At 42.2% G+C, this 17,480-nt stretch overlaps 1 protein-coding gene across 1 annotated transcript; it reads right to left on the bottom strand.

Annotated features, from left to right (window-relative positions):
- Positions 1 to 240: 240 nt before the first annotated feature.
- CCN6 (cellular communication network factor 6) lies at positions 241 to 17,196 on the bottom strand. Its single transcript, XM_045798400.2, has 5 exons — positions 16,994 to 17,196; positions 9,558 to 9,828; positions 5,910 to 6,152; positions 2,516 to 2,709; positions 241 to 1,442 (listed from the first exon to the last, which is right to left on the bottom strand). The coding sequence occupies exons 1-5, from the start codon at positions 17,039 to 17,041 to the stop codon at positions 1,161 to 1,163; spliced, it is 1,038 nt and encodes a 345-aa protein (XP_045654356.2). The 5' UTR covers positions 17,042 to 17,196; the 3' UTR covers positions 241 to 1,160.
- Positions 17,197 to 17,480: the final 284 nt, after the last annotated feature.

Below are 17,480 nucleotides of genomic sequence, written 5' to 3'. Positions count from 1 at the left end.
TTACATTTATTTTAACATGTATATGTATTAAATTATCTTTAAATATATAATGCTTTTTTATTAAACCAGTTGATTTTATAATAATAAATGTCCATATTTTTAAACAGTATTGCTTGTTATTATTGGTTTTGCTTGTCACCATTTATATAAGCATACGGAACATTACTTAGCTTGACCTCATCTTCCAAACCTTATGGGAAAATGACTGTAATAGTCTATTGAATGTGTTTCAGTGATCATAATCTCCAGTTATAGTTTTAACGTTAATTTATCTTTAAATATAATTTATATTTTAAATCCATAGGTGGATTTATCATTTAAAGAAGTAACTTTTAGGAACAGTTTATTTTCAAGCCGAAATAATCTGTGCTTTCTTTAGTGTTAAGTTTTTAAGTTTCTTTCATTTTCAAAGTAAGGATAATGCTCTTGATCTTTATCTTGAAAATTTCATTTTTTAGTATTTGGTATAAAAACTTTTAGATTACAGTTGTCAATAATGGCCAAAGAAGTTCTATTTTCTTCTTTCAAAAGAAAATAAACTGATAGGATAGGGGAGTGGAAATTATATTTGCAGTTTCATCTTATTCCTATTTAAGAATTAAGCCCAGAATCTTGCTCACATGTAATGATTATCATCTGATGGAATCCTAGGCTACACTGTCAAAGTACTGATAAAAGTTTTAAAATATAAAATTTTAAAAATGTTCTAAATTTTTTACACATCTTCAAAGTATTCATTCCAGATTATGGAATAAAATGTAAATTGTATAATTTTTGCATTATGTATGGAATATGTAGATGGAAGCAACCATCTGTGTATTTCATAGTTTTACATTTTAAAGAATTCACTTAAGATTTTTAAGTCACATATATATGTCATATATATATAATTTATATGTTTATATTTTGGTGCAAAAAATTTATATTAAAGCACAGGGACAAGACCTGTGAGCAGAAAGCTGCACCAAGTTTTACATGTGTTTTTAAGAGAACATTTTTAATAGCTTCTAATGCCTTAAATACAGTCATCTGAGAATAGGTAGGTATTCTTCCCTTTTGTAAATCAGTACGGTAGATCTGCCACCCTTTTAAAACCACTCTAATTTTCTTATGTAATGACATGATTACCTGAACTTAACTTTTCCCATATATACTAGGTTTTATAGGATCTTGAGCTCAGAAAATACATCTCCTGGATCTCTGCAGTTCCTTTGACATACACAAGATGTAATCCACAGCATCTTCCATTTAAATGACCCTTCATTTGGGCAATCAAATTGAATGGTAATCATTTTAGACTTATTAGGGACACAGCATCTCTTATCCAAGCATACTCCACAGAAAGTGGGTTTATAACTCTGAGTGCTTGAGCATCCAGAAAAGACAAATTTTTCAGCTTTGAGGAGTTGGAAAGTAGGTTGGCACGTTTTTCCTTTGGGGATCTGAAAAGGTACATAACATTAAGAAGACATTCCTTAATGTGGTTGCAACGGTTTAGAAAAGTGATACTCTATACAGAAACACAGAGATCAATTATTTCCAGAATATTACTATTTCCCATTTAGTGACTTTCAGCACTCTCTTTTCTACCTTCGAAATCCCCTCACCAGAGGTCTGTCCTCCCTGTTCTTGTTCCATCATAGTATAGGACCCGCTCCCCAATCTGTTTTGCTATCCACTCTTCACTTAGTTCCATGGTTTCCACAGTGAAAATTTCTCTGTCTTATTTAACATCAAGGGCCATGTCATATTAAAGGTTTATTTACTACCTAAGACTTAGCAAATTCCCTAAAACAGCTCAGACAGTTTTGAGTGGATGAATAAATGAATACGTATCTTAATCCCTTTAAAATTGAGCTGTCAACTTCTTAATACAGTAGGGAATAACCTGGAGATGAGAAGACTTTTAACATTCCTAAAACTTACTCTTGAGACCGTAATCTTGCCTCGTTCTAGAAGTAGGACCAGGTCTGGCTATACCGAACAATTCTAAAGTATTTTGTCACAGTCCTTCGGCAAGTTTACCAAGTAAGCACAAAGCGTTTTGGAAATGGTGGTTTCCCCTCCACTTGGTGATCTATAACCAAGGTCAGAACTTCTCTGATGTTCATAATGTCTGTTTTTATAATTATGATGTAGCAACCAGAATCTTTTATCCATTGCCTTGACTCCACTACATAAAATTAATATATATTTTTTAAAAATCTGGAAAGGATCTACTTTTAAAAAACATACATGTTGGGTGTACCAGAAGTAATCAGGCTGATCAAGACCCACATTGTTAAGCTGTTAGCATATCTAGAATCAGCAGGGTAATATTACCTCTCCACTTGGTAAGATTTTCCCCATGAAGTGCAGTTAGATTAATCTTTGTTTTCCTCTGAGATGGTTTAAGAGTTACAGTGAGGTGATTTTATAAGAATCACATACCATCTATCCCTGTAAAACACACGGGCACTTTTTGGGAGTCTCTTAATATTGAATTACAATGAAGTTAAATCTAATTAAATGTTACCTTTACTCTCTCCGATATATTACTATCACAAGGTTGAATATAACACAGTCTTCTCTCTTTTCTCATTTCGCAGTTGCTATTTTCATTGGTGACCCGATCGGATATTCCCATTCCACATGTTCTGGAGCAAGGGGTCCACTTCGTTGCTTGTACGAGACATTTTCTTTTCCAAATAAGTGGGAGATTCCTGTAAGCTAAAATAAAGGGGGGGAGAGTACATGTGTATACATGTATGTACTCTGATAGACCACTTTTAATCATTATGTTTCAGCTAATAGTTAATAGATCAGAACCTTTTACCTGATTACCTGAACTTAACTTTTCCCGTTTCTGAGTAATGTGACTCAGAATAAAATAAGCTTATGGTCTAATTCATCATTCTCTTTTTCCCACTTTCCAAATTACCTTTCAATCAAGTGTGACAGTCCAATTTCTTAGGAAGAATAAAAATACTTTATCTTGGAAAATCTGAGTAGATGCGTCCACATGCCTCTGCTTAGCTCATCTAGAGAGGAAACTACTGTGTTTTCTCTGGTTCTTGCCTCTTGCTGGATATTATTTTCAACAATGAAATAGACATTAGTAGGATTAAAGAGTTCAAGATATTAATCAGAACAATGTCTTAATGTTAAATTTCGTATTATGTTAAAATCTAAAATACAAAAGTTACATTTGAGAATAAACTATTGAGGCCAGTCATTTTTCCTCCACTTGTTTTAATCTAGTCTTTTAGAAAATTCTCTACATTACATTGAACGAATCAAAATAATCATATACTACGTCATGGCAAATCTGTAATCTATTTTATTCATTCAGCTTAATTGCTATGTTCCCTATAGTATCAGGCCCGTTGTATTCATCCCACTGGCTAGCCATTTCAAATCACTTCTAGAAAAAGACGTGGCAAGGAAAAGATGAATAGATCTATGGGTGGCTGCGTAAGTTGGTGGATAGATGGTGATTCCTGCTTAGCAGAAGGGAGGGGAAAGGGATGAATAATGAGAATACAATGAGTCCATAATAATTCTTCCAACTTATAAATCCATTGGGAGCTTCTTGTTCTGCTCATGAATGAATCAGGCTACTGCTTCGTTTTAAACAAACTACATATTGGTTTGTTGTCTCAAAGCATTTCCTTAAGGTTAATATGCATCCTAAAATAGATGCTTGGAATAAGGTTGTGATTAGAGTCTGAAGTTGAACATAGCAAAATTCTGGCTACATTACTTCAAAATGCCAATTTAAAACTCTGAAAAGACACTCCCCCCCCCAACCCCTGCAAACCGCCTTCTTGATAGGAAATATCAGTCACTTTGAAGTATCTGCTGTCTTCGAATAAAATGATACTTTACTGCTTTCAGTGTTATTACAGTAGGATCTTGTGACTGCACAAGAAACAGAGAGAGGAAGCAGAAACATGAAGATACCTGGAAGGTAGACAACAGTTTAAAGACCTCAATGCAGGAAGCAGATTAAAAGCCCAGCACGCATCTGCAATAAATAAAGGTAGGTCAGATGATCATCTTACCAATAACCCCCTTAAAGTTAAGCCAAGAGCTGCAGCTCAGGAATTTAACATTCATTAAAAAGCAAGAAAACTAGAAGAGCTTTTAAAGAGTTTATTTAGTATTTGGTGAGCAGTGAGGAAAGCATGGGGGCATTATGTCACTGCCTGCTTCATACGGAGTAAACAGAACCTAGATTCCAACCATAGGCCGTCTGGAATTCAGTAAGAATATAAATTACTATCACAAATATACCTTAAAGTGTGTGCTTGTCATTGTGCTTAATTTTAAAAGCCAAACTTCTCTTTGGGCTCATCAACACAGTTTCAAAGTTAAGCAGAGGAGAGACTTAAGATATACATCGCATATATAGTATATACATATACTTCCTTTGAAATTTATCGAGGCCTGTGATCTCAACTACCAAGAGCACAGGGGCAGATTTTCTCATTTTTTGTAGCAAAGCACTAACCACGAAGAATGACCATCTAACACGCCCTCCAACAAGGTTCCAAGTGAATCCTCTTGGAACTGCTCTACCGCCGCAAAGGAGACCGACTGAACTTGATCCAAAGAGCTTTACTTGTGGAAACTGCTGGGCTAAGGTATTTTCTCACCAGCGAGGTTCATGCATGGGTCCCAAGAACTCACACTGAGTCCCTCAGATCCAATGCGAAAATCAACTGTTCCTGTACATTTTGAAAAAAGAACAGTTTGGCTTAAAATTGTAAAGAGTTTAGAGCATGAGTAGTGTCCTGCTATTAGATGAATACCATGAAGTGTGGTAAATGCAAGCTCGCCACAACCTGTTAATTATTTTCAAATTAATTGGCATAATGGAAGTCTCTGAGAAAGCTTCTTTCATAGAGTTAGTTTTTAAAATATCTAAAACATTTCTCTGATGATAGTTGCTTTTATTAAATATCCACATAATACAAGTGAACTGAGGAGTTTTTAGTGTAAATATCCCTTCTGTATCTCCATGGCACCTTTAGTTTCCTAAGCTCTAAATGTTGATAAAAAGGCATTCTTGATTTCTGGTTGAAAACACAGATGTGAATAGTAACCAGGCAGGAACACTAACCCCTTTGAGTCCTTTCTCATCTGTGCTTCATTGATTGGTGTTTTTGAAACTCCTGTCCCCAAAATGCCCTGGCACTTAAAGAAGATATTAACTTAGAGCTGACCAGAATACAACCTTTATGAATATACAGAAACTCACTGCAAATGGTCAGGTGCTCAAGGTGTGATACAGAGCCTCATTACAGGTCTCTGACTACTCACATACCTGGGGAACCTTCTTAAAAACACCTGTGCGTGTGTTGAATTAGACAGAGGTTGGTGACTGGAGAGCTTCATTTCCAGAGTAAATGAAAAGACAATCTTATGTCAGCCATTTTCTATTTTTAGAAACAATATTTACAAATGCTAAACATCCTCTTCAATATTTTTAATCAGTGGGCTTCCATTTCTGCTTTCATCATATAACAAATTTGCCTTTGAAAATTTTGGGGACTGGATGGTTCGCACTTCTTGCCCATAATAAAACAAGAAAAGTTTTTCTCAGGGTACATGTGAACAATATTTGGTCAACTTTCCTGAGAAGAGGTTGAGTGTAAATGAGCAGAGGCATAGGAGAGTTTTTCTGACCCAGCAGAGCTTTTAAAAACTGGAAAGTTTTACTGGAAAAATCTAAAACATTATGACGTTTCCTTTTGAGATACTTAGAATATACCTCTCTGAGGCAGACTGAGCAACGGCACAGCCAAACTAAATCTCACATTGACCACTAGTCAGGAAGTGCTTACTGAGTGCCTATGGTACATCAAAGGGACATGAAAGAAAACCACAAGACGCCACACGTGAAAAATAAATATGCTTCTAAGCACCTGGCATTGTTTTGTAGCTTGTTGAAAGCTGCTGTTGGAGTGGTCCCAGGCCACAGTTGGATTGATCAGACTTCTTTCTACCTTTAGCCCCAGAGCAGCGACTGTCAGCCAGCTTTGGTATGAACAGAGGTGTGCATCCAATGGCCCCACTCACACAGAGGCAGCTAAACAGGGGGTTGGGCTGAAAGACTTGGCCATTACGATAATGTACCCTGTTGAACTCGCATCCCACAGCTAGAAGGTCTGAAAAGAGAGAAGAGCAAAATCACCAACAAAGCCATAACTGATAGTCCACACCTGCCATGATGAACCACAGAGGTAAGAGCTATCTCCTTCACGAGGTAGTGTTCTCAACTTCTTAGGCCCCATCTGGAACCTCCTTCTCAGAACATCTGTAAAAGGTGAAAATTAGATACTTTCATTTTATTGTAGGCTGTCAGCCCTTTCAGATTATTAAGACCAACTACAGGCCCTGTTCTATCACTGTGAGGATAGCAGTGAGGTAATTATTCTAAGTTTGAGAGATGGGTTGGTGGCAAGTAAGAGTTCTCCCCAGACGTCCAACAATAGGCAGGGATATATTCGTAGGCAATGAGGCTACATGAATGAATGAAGAAATCATAATTTGTTTAACTACAGTACTGCACATAACTAATTTTTTTTTTCTTTCGTTAAGAGAATTGGAGGAAACTTTCAGTCCTCCGAGAGGCATTCTGGACCTGGATCAACAGTTCTCAAAAGTGTGACCCCTCGGACCTTGGCAACACTGAGGCCCTTGCAAGAAAATCTGCAAGGTCAAAACTCTTTTTCAGAATACTAAGATGTGCCTGGCTGTGTTCCCTGTGTTGATATTTACACTGAAGATACAAAAGCAATGGTGGCTAGAGCCGCTGCTGGAACCTTAGCATGAAGCAGACTGTTCAGGGTAGTCACTGCATTTTTGCCTTGCCACTGCACTTGTCCATAAATGCACTTTTGGGGGGGGGGAAGCTAGTTTTACTTAATAATGTCCTGACAGCACAGCAAAAATTATTAACTTTATCAAATATATGTCTTTTTAATATCCTTTGTGATAAAATAGGAAGTATCCATACAGCATTTCTATAGATATTATATCATCTTGAGGAGAAGCACCTACTCTACATGAGTTTGGGCTGAACCAACCACTTTTTTAGTAGGAATTTCACCTGAAGAAATTCACTGACAGATAAACCATGGTAACTCAGGTATTTGGCAGACATTTCCTTGAAAATCAACAGTGAGCCTGTCACTTCAAGGAAAACAACTTTCAGACCAATGACAGAATTCAGGCTTTCAAGCAAAAAATAGAATTTTGGAAAATCTGTACCCACCACTGAGATCTTTATAGCTACCCAATATGCAGACTTTTCTGATGAGATTAGTATTAATTAATGTGATTTTTAAAAATATTGTATAATTAAGTATATCAATATTTGGAACATCTACATAACCATTGTTCCAAACTAGCATTTTCCAAATAACCAATGCATGGCATTACAAAATTATGCATAAGTAAAAGACCCATTCCAAGGAGGTCTTGGATAGGCCATTTTATTGTCAGAGTTTGACAAGTTCACTGATATGGTTTCAGATTCCATGATGCAGCTAATTTTCAAGAAACTACCACTTCTCAAGTTTTAATGTAATATCAAAAAGAATATTCACAATTATCTTAAAATTCTGTTAAAATATTCCTGCCTTTTCCAATGACCTATCTGTGTCAGGCTGGATTCCCTTCATAGATTTCAACCAAAATAACATACAGGAATAGACTGATAGCAGAAGCAGATAGGGAAATCTAACTATCTTCCATTAAGCTGGACATTAGAGAGAGGTGCAAAAAATGTAAACCTGTTCCATTCTTCTCACTAGTTTTTCGTTGTTTTAGAAAATAAAATGTTTGTTTCGTAAATATATTATTCCCAGCAAGTTGCAATGGGTTTCCTATTTTTAAATGAATTAGTAAGTATTTTTTAATTTCTAATCTATTTAAATACCAGTAGAGAAAACCTACATAAACAAAAGCTCTTGGGGTCTTCATTAATGTCTAAGACTAAAGGGGTCCTCAGACCAAAGTTTAAAAATCATTGTTCTATATCACAGATCAGACAAAACAAATGTTTTGTAAAGAGCCAAATAGTAAGTATCTTAGCATTTATAGACCATCGGGGTTTTGTCGCAGTGACTGGGCTCTGGACCATAAAGCAGCCACAGACCATGTAACTGGATGGTGTGGCCCTGCTCCAATAAAATGTTATTTCCAAAAACAGCCTGTGGGCCTGATTTGGCCCCTGGGCCATAGTGTGTGGCCCCAGCAAGAGGTCATTTGCACGCCCATCCTCAAGGCTATGCTCTGTTAAAATACTCATCACATTGTATGTGACATCACGTGTGGCAGGGTCTGACACAATAAACTTTGACTCTGCGAGGACAGGGCCTAGATACATATTTTTTTTCTTTGTTGTGTCCCCAGCTGCTGGTCACAGAGCCTGGCGTGGTAGTGGCTGCTCACTCCGCGTCTGTTAGGTTATTGCAATAACTTGCCCAGCACTGTTTGGGAGAAAAGGGTATCGTGATGCCAGAGTCTGATAGGACATGTGTTCCCTGTTAAATTTTCTTAAGTAATAGCTAACATTTTTAGGAGTCTGTGCTGACCAGATATTCAGCTAGGTGTTTGGGGTTTTGTATCATTATTTCATTTGCTCCTCCTGGCATGTCTGTAAGGCAGGAAGTATATATGATATAGTTGAGGCACGGAGAGGTTAAGCAACTTGACCTCAAGGTCACTCCGCATATAAAGCCCAGAATTGGAACCCAGCGCCTCCATTCTGAATCAATATAGTTTAGTCAGCACTCAGCAGGGGTGTCAGGCTCTCAACCCTGAACAGCTCCCACATTCAGTCCACGCTCACAGCCAGACTCCCGGGAGTAATGTGCCTGTCCCCGCAGTCCTTCCCACAGACTGACTCAAGTGTCCAGCTGACTCGCCTGTTTCTCTTCCCTTAGAAATTTGAATTTTTAATCCTAGGTAAATCAGGATCCCGAGTGATTGTCGAGGTGTCGGTTTAGAGGGTCTCAATCAGTCTCCAGAGCGAAAGCCCCTCAAACCGAGGGTCAGGCTGTGATTTGGGGTACCCTACCTTCCTTTTTACACATCTGCTGCAGTTACAAAGTACAGTGATGTGACGGTTATCTGGAAAGGCTGAGCTGAACGCCGTCCGTCTGCATACCAGTTACACAGACTTACTTTGAAGCAGGATTGGTCTTTAGTGACAGAGGACGCCGAATCCGGACTGCGTGTGACAGCAGTAACAGCCGCTGTCACTGCGTGGCGCTTCAAGAAGTCAGCCTCTCTTTACATGACCTTTGCTCTGTTTCTCACGGAAAGCAATCGCCTAACTACAAGCTCACTTCGATGCAATAAAAATAACCCAGGTTTCTGACCACGTGTAAGCACCTGCCGGCGTCACACGCTGTGCCTGGGACAAAGCCGGTCCCGCCGATGTGGGAAAACGACACCCCCCTCGCTTTGAGCCTAACTGAGCTGCTTATTCCCCAGGAACAATCCCCGGCGGCGACCCGCCGTCAGACCCGGGCTTCGCCCGCGGCCCCGCAGGAGACACTTACACGCGCACACCCCGGTCTCGAACCGAGGCCCGTCCGCCGAGTAGTCGCAATAGAGCCCTTTGTGGGGGTCGCAGAGGTCGGCTTCATTGCAGACGTCCCCCTGCTGTCTGGCGCACACCTTACAGCAGCCGCAGCCGTCCCGCAGCAAGCTGACCCCGGGCGGGCAGCGGGGCTTCCGCCGAGGGCAGGCGCACGGCCAGCGACAGAGCTGTCTGCGAGGTGGCGCTGCGGCGTCCGCGGCCGCCCCTGCCTCCGGCGCGCTGCCGCAGAGCTGCGGAGGGTAACACGGGCGCCGTTAGCGTCCTGAACGAATTTCAGGGATGGACAAGAGGAGGAGACTTCCCCGAAGCGGGCGGGCTACAGTGTGGTGAGTTGGGACAACGTCTATCAGCAGCTGACCCCATCCCTCGTTCCCAAACCTGCCTCGCTCGGCCTCCAGCACATCGCTTTCTTCCTCCTCCCTGCTCGATGATGGCTCCTTGTCCCTGCGCTTTGCTGGGTCCTTCGCGCTCTCTTCATCCCTAATCGGAGTCCCCCACCCCACCCCCCGTGAAGTAGACCTTTCCAGACTCTCCCCTCACTCGATCTGTATCTCCCGCCACACCTGCCTTCTGGACTAACGCGCAACCGGCCAGATGTCCCCATGGAGAAATGAAAGGCCAAGGTCAAACTCCAAAGTTTCCCTCCCCATCTACTCTTCCAGGCACACCCCGCTTGAGCACACGCCAAGTTCATTTTTTCAGAAAACCTTGGGGTCAGGTCCCTCTTGACTCTTCTCTCACATTTCACCTCCCGCCCCTCAGTAAATCCTGTTGGGTATGTCTTTAAAATGTACCCACTCTAATCATTTCTTAACACCCCCACTGCTATCGTAGTGATCCAAGCCACAATTACTTCTCACATTAGATGATTATAATAGTCTCCTAAAGGTTCTGCTTGCTTCCCCTTTGTCCTCTATAGCCTGCACTTGGCAGAAATGTTAAAATAAAATAAGCTACAGCGCCTATAGCTAGCGATACTGTATTATATACTTTAATTTTGCTGAGAGAGTAGATCTTATGTTAAAAGTTCTTACCACACATAAAGAATAATAAAGGCGACAGGAGGAAACTTTGGGGGGTGATGGATATGTTTATGGCTTTGGTAGTGATGACAGTTTCATGAGTATGTACTCATCCCGGAGTTTATCAAATGGCATACATCGAATATGTGTATCTTTTTACAATCATACTTCAATCATGTCACTCCTCGCCCAGAAGAGGTGGCTTCCTCATGGTTCCCCATTTCAATGTAAAAGCCAAACTACCAGGCTCAGTCAATTAAGCGGTTAAGGTCTGCCTTCAGCTCAGGTCATGATCCCAGGGTCCTGGAATCAAGTTCCACATCAGGCTCCCTCCTCAGTGGGGAGTCTGCTTCTCCCTCTCCCTCTGCCCCTCTCCTCTGCTTGTGCTTATTCTCTCTCTCTCTCTCAAATAAATAAATAAAATCTTAAAAATAAAAAGCCAAACTACCCTCTAAGGCCCTGCCACATCAGGTCCCCACTCCCTACCTTCCTTTGCCCACTGCCGTTCACCCACTGTCTTGCTTCACTCCACTCCACACCCACCTCATTTTTGAACACTCCAAGCATGCTCCTCCCCCAGGTGCCTTCGAGGCTCACTCTTTCACTTGCTTGCATCTGTGCTCACATTTATCAGTGAGGCCCTTCTTGACCACCCTTTATATAATAGCACCCGGCTCCAGCCTTTTCCCCATAGACCTTCTTACCACCTATCTTAGTCCTATATGTTCTACTTGTTTATTTTCTGAAGCATGTATCAAGAATGTGAGCTTCTGGGGCGCCTGGATGGCTCATCCGTTAAGTGTCTGCCTTCAGCTCAGGTCATGATCCCAGGGTCCTGGGATCGAGCCGCATCTGGCTCCCTGCTCAGCGGGAAGCCTGCTTCTCCCTCTCACACTCCCCTTGCTTGTGTTCCCTCTCTCGCTGTTTCTCTCTGTCAAATAAATAAAATCTTAAAAAGAAAAAAAAAGAATGTGAGCTTCTTGAAGGGCAAGCTCTTTGCTGAGTGTCTGTCTTATCGCCTGTACTAAAATGTATTGACTGAAAGAACATGGGACCTCCTATGTGCCAAGTGCCTTATATGATTACATCACTGAACCTTCATTAGAACAGCAGGGAACAGTTACTATCCACCTATGATAGGCACAGTAATTCTCCCTTTAAAGATATCTGTGTTCCATTCCCTGGAACCTATTAACATGTTACCTTACATAGCAAAGGGGATTTTGCAGGTGCAGTTAAAAATCTTGAGATGAGATCATCCTGGATTAACCAGGTGGGCCCAGTGTAACCACAAGCATCCTTAAAAGGGAGAGAGGCACGGGGTGCCTGGTTGGCTCAGTCAGTTAAGCACCTGACTTTTTTTAAAATTTAAATTCAATTAATTAACATATAGTGTATTATTAGTTTCAGAGGTAGAGTTCACTGACTCATCAGTTGTATATAATACCCAGTGCTCATTACATCATGTGCCCTCCTTAATGTCCATCACCCAGTTACCCCATCCTCCCCTCACATCCCCTCCAGCAACCCTCAGTTTGTTTCTATGAGTAAGAGTCTCTTACGGTTTGTATGCCTGAGCTCTCAACCCTTACCTTCCTTCCTTCCCTAGTCCAGCTCCTGCCACAAACCAGCTTTGATATAGAACAAACCACCTAATCTCTGCATCTGTCTCTCCTCTCCAGCCTAGACCTCTCTCCCTAAGCTTGCAACTCATGAATTTCCACGGGGTGTATCCACTTTGATGCCCCATGAGCATCGCATTTTCTCCTTCCCACAACAGACCGCTCCCCAGCTAGTAGTCCCCGTTTTAGTGAATGGTGGCACCAACCCCCGAGTTCCCCAAGCCAGGAAGCTGAAAATCAACCTCACCTGCTCCTCTCCTTCATCCCGCACACCTGAAAGTCACTGACTTACAGGAAAGCCCAAACTCCTAAGCACAGCATTCAGGGCCCTCCTCATCTCTTGCTTGCCTTAGGTTCTAGCAAGTTCAAGTGTCTGCAGTTCCCTGCATATCCGATGCTGTTCCTTCTGCCTCGAACATGCTTCCCCTACCCCCACTCCTTCACCTGGGTCTGTTCAGGTATCACCCTTTCCAGAAAACATTTTTAAAACCTCTCCCGCCTCCCTTTTACATGTCCTCGCACTGAAATTATCTGTGTAAGCGCCTGTCTTCTCCACGTGCTTAAAGCTACCCGGCCTCAGGGACCTGTGGCTCATTTGTGGGTTTACTATTGGTGCCTAGCACAGTGCCTGGCAAGTAGTTTATATAATTAACTCTCAACTTTTATTTGATAGGTTGGAGGCCCTTGCACTGATCCAGAGATCTAAACCTCCTTCCAACTCAAAAATCCTACCTTGAAAAGCATCAGTTTGCAATGCCGCCATTCCCCCCTCAGCCTTTTGCCTGATCACTGGTAAAATGTAGCCCCCAGAGAAACCCTTTCAGCTACAATTCAAGCGGAAGATATGATGTGAGGATAGAGTTTGAGGAAACAGTGCTGGGACTCTGGAGAAGAAGGGGGACGGAAATACAAGAGTGGAGAAGGGAGTAGAAATAGTGTCTACTTCTCAGTTTTTCCCAGTTCAGCCATGGTTACCAGGGCCTCCCTGCCACGTTCAGTGACCGCTCAGCTGGGCACGTGTTCGTGGAGTCTCTATGTCTGCCCCTTGCCCCCTTCTCTGAGACGTTTGACTCTTTCCTAATCTCTTCTCCCTTGGCTTTCATGACACCAGACCCTCCCAATTCAACCCTTCCCTCTCAACACACTTTCTCAATTTCTTTTGCAGATTCCCGTTACCCCACCTATGACTTACATTTAGACCAGTTGGTGTTTCGTGACCTTAATGTATTGCTTTTCACTCTCTGTACACTGCCTCTTAGCAATCTTAGCTTCAAAACTAAATTTCCATCCAGGATTTTTCCACTGAGCTCTAGAGCCATATAGCTGACTACCTACTAGACAGCACCACTAAAAAGTCCCGGGGAAAACTCATTCCCCAAACTCATCATCCCTCACCCACCTCTGCCCATTTGGACAGCTTCTGCAAAGTCTGGAGTTAGGAAGCCAGGAGTCATCCAGGTCATTGTCTTCTCCCTCACCTCCCATAGCCATTCAGTGTCTAATGCTTAGTGTCCTCATATTCCTAGAACTAGTCACTCTTTCGCTGTTTGCACTGCTACTGAGTGTGATTGCAATACGTTCCTTCCTCGAGAATGACTTTCCAAATGAATCCACCACATTGCTGCTGGAGGGATCTCTTTAAAAAACATATCTGATCCTACTACTCCTCTCCTTAAAGCTCATGAGTGGTCCCTACTGGGTACACTACGCAGTCCAAAATTATAAGCATGCTGTCTAAAGCCTGTGCTGGTGTATGCCTTCCTCTCCAGCCTTCACTCTGCACTCTCCTCTGCACCTTCCTGCTTACCGGACCCACCAGGTCAGTTACCTGCTCCATGCTTTTCCTCCTATTGCTGCCTCTTAAGGAAATGCCTACTCTCAACACTGCCCCCCTGCAGTCACCTGTTTCTCTTTCTAGGCTTGGAGCGTTTCTATATAATCTCTGAGGCCACAAGGTAACACTGTTGAAAATCAAAGATAAAGAGAAAAATTTGAAAGCAGAGTGAGAAAAAAGAAGCATTACATACAAGAGAATGACAAAAAGAATGAGAACTGACTTCCCATCAAAAGGAGACACAGTGTTCTTCAGTACGTGCCTTGGATATAGCCAGACAATAGACTGTTCTTCAGTGCTAGAAAGAAATGAGCTATCAATCCATGAGAAGACACACGTATTACTAAGCAAAAGACGCCAATCTGGAAAGTCTACATACTGTATGATTCCAACTACTTGACATTCTGGAAAAGGGCAAAACCATGGAGACAGTAACAAGATCAGTAGCTGCCAGGCGTTGAGGGAAGGGGTAAGCAGATGGAGCACAGAGGATTTTGAGGGCATCGAAAAAACTCTATGATACTGTAATGGTGCATACATGTCATTATTCATTTGTCCAAACTCATAGGATATATATATCACCAAAGTGAACCCCAACATAAACTATGGACTCTAGGTAATAATGTGTCAATGTAGGTTCATCAGTTGTAACAAATACACCATTCTGGTGGAGGACGTTAATAACAGGTGGTATACAGGAATTCTCCGTACATTCCTCTCCAATTTGCTGTGATCTTTTTTTTTTTTTTTTTAAGATTTATTTAGTTATTTGGGAGAGAGAGAGCATGAGTGGGAGGGGCAGAAAGAGAGGGAGAGAGAATCTCAAGCAGACTCCATGCTGAGTGCAGAGTCCGATGCAGGGTTCAATCCCATGATCTAAGCTGAAACCAGGAGCTGGATGCTTAGCCAACTGCACCACCCAGGCACCCCTCCAATTTGCTGCGATCTTAAAGCTACTCTAAAAAAAAAAAAATTGTCTTTAAAAAAAAAAAAGGAGGAGGAGGAGGAAATGAACAAGAGCCAGTGCTGAAAGGGGGTAGAAAAAAGACTATCAACCTGGAATTCTATCTCCAGTGAAATTATCTTTCAAAAGTGAAGGTGAAATTAAAGCATTTCCAATTAAACAAAAACTGAGAAAAATTGTTGCTAACATACCTGCCTCACAAGGAATATTAAAGCAAGATCTTCAGTCTAAAGGAAAATCACAATAGATAATAATTCAGAAATACGAAAGAAAGAAGAGTCCCAGAAATGGCAAATAGTGGGAAAATATAAAGATAGATAGATAGATAGATAGATAGATATAGATATATAGATATATAGATATTTCTTTTTTCTTCAGACATTTTGATTGTTTTTCAAAATTAAAATCTCAGAACAACAAAAGAGTCAGCAGACCCTTTTGGTGCAACAGAAAAGAAATGGAACAGAATTCTGTTCCAAACAGGCTCTCTTGGTGTAACAGAAAGAAAGGGTTTTGCCACCAGAGCTGAGCTTATATATATATATATATATATATATAGAGAGAGAGAGAGAGAGAGAGAGAGAGAGAGAGAGAGATACAGAGTAATCATAGATGACTTTCTATCATTTATTTAATCCTTGAGCCTCAAACCTCCTCTGTAAAATGGAATTATTAATGTCCACCTTATAAGGTTATTTTGAGCATTAAGATAATAACTAAAGTACCTAGCACAGTGCTTGGCACATGGCAGATGTTCAACAAATGGTAGGCTTTCTTCCTCAAAAATTCATAATGGCAAAAGTAAGCAAAATAATACTTTCTTGTTGCTGTACTTCAACACCTTTTTATGTTTTTGGTTTTCTGGGTTTTTTTTGTTTTTGTTTTTTTTTAAGTTTGGACACATCTCTCTGTAAGGGAATATTTGCTGTTTAGGAATACCTTGTAGGCTCTGCATTCACAACAATGATAGGCCTCTTCTCAAGAAGGTGGACTGGGAGACAGGCAGCCCCATCTCACTGCTGCTGGGGAAATGAGCCCTCCACATAACAGTGGAAATAATCGGTACCACTAGCATTCTTCTTAGGATTCTTTTATAATCTTAGATCTCTCCCTATAAAATAGAACACATTTCAATCTCTTGTTTCCTAAAAAACGATTTCCTGCCCTAATCAACTATTAACTCAAAGACACATTCCATGTTTTCCAAATCACCCAAAGGTTTCAAAAGCTTCACCCTCTGTGCAAGCAAGAACCTCCACCGTGTAAATAAACCCATAAACAAGTCACCCTGTTCTCACCTTCTTAGTAAAAAATACTAAGGCAATGAATTGCTCCTATTAAATTCAACTTCCCTTTGGTCTGTTGCTTAAACTATTTCAAAGTCTTCGTGGACTGATTCCCTTTCGTGAAAAGTGAGAAACACATGACTTGAGAAAAGGCAACGCAACAGAACGTTTTAAAAATACAAATGTGTCTCCGAAGTGCTCCTCTCCAACAAGAACAGGCTTTTAACTGCAGAGGGTTGTCAGGAGCCCTTTTTCCAGTGGCTCTCTGCACGTTTTGCCCGCAGCCCTGGAAAGCTGAGCCCCAGCCCGGGGCCCAAACGAAGAGGCACCGCTCGGCCCGCCCCGCCAGCCAGAGCTGCCGCCTCCCAGATCCGTGGTGGGTGTCCTACTGCGCTCAAAAACATACATTATTCCAGTCTGGGAGCTGTTCAAACGTATCGAAGAAGGATTTAGTGCCATTACCCGCGAGGGAGAAATGTTTTCCACTTCTTTCCCGAAGCTAATAACCCAAAACCCAACTTTGCTTGGAGAGGAGAATGGCTCCCCGTTTGGCAGGAAGTCTTGCCACAAGGAATTTATGCCCCCGCTTCGCCCATCTTCTTCCTCCTTTCTCATTTCCGACCTGAAGAAACACGAGCCGAGGGGAAGCAGGAGGAGAGGGGCTTACCTGCGCCAGAGCAGCGCCCAGCAGCGTGGGAAGGAGGAGCCCCCGCATGTCCCCCACGAGCCGCCGCGGCACTGGGAGGGAGGAGGCGGCGAGGCCCCGCACAAAGGGCCCCTGTGTCTCCGCGGCAGGACCCACGCCTCCACCTCCCACGCCCGGCTCTGTGCTCACACTCTCCGCCTCTGCTTTCGCTCTCAGGGACCTGCTTTAATAAATACCCTGTTTTCCTTCCTGCGACTGGCCTCCTGTTGACCTTCGCAGGGGCGTGGAGCGCGTCCGGAGGGTGTGAGGGCTCGCCCCCAGGACGGAGGAGGATGGGGCAGGGGCTGACTTTTCTTTGAGCAACCGTTCTGCCAGTTCCCAGAGATCAGAGTCTGCCCTTTGGTAAAAATGGTGCAGTCGGAGGCATTCCCCTTCCTCACCCTCAGCCTCCCGTCCACTCTAGGCTTGCCCTGCCCCAGGCCCTCCTGGCCCAGAGCACAGAGTGCTG

Source organism: Ursus americanus, chromosome 11, assembly GCF_024610735.1.
Source record: "Ursus americanus isolate L20-20 chromosome 11, mUrsAme1.1.p, whole genome shotgun sequence".
In the NCBI taxonomy this organism is placed as follows: Eukaryota; Metazoa; Chordata; class Mammalia; order Carnivora; family Ursidae; genus Ursus; species Ursus americanus.
The sequence above is the reverse complement of the archived record's forward strand: the minus strand, read 5'-3'. Positions and strand labels throughout refer to the sequence as shown.

Coding starts and splice junctions, on each gene's coding strand:
- CCN6 (XM_045798400.2), bottom strand. CDS start 17,041: ATGCGGGGGCTCCTCCTTCCCACGCTGCTGGGCGCTGCTCTGGCGCAG. Junction 9,829..16,993: donor TGGGCGCTGCTCTGGCGCAG/GTAAGCCCCTCT, acceptor TACCCTCCGCAG/CTCTGCGGCAGCGCGCCGGA. Junction 2,710..5,909: donor AAGCTACAAAACAATGCCAG/GTGCTTAGAAGC, acceptor CCTTTATTTTAG/CTTACAGGAATCTCCCACTT.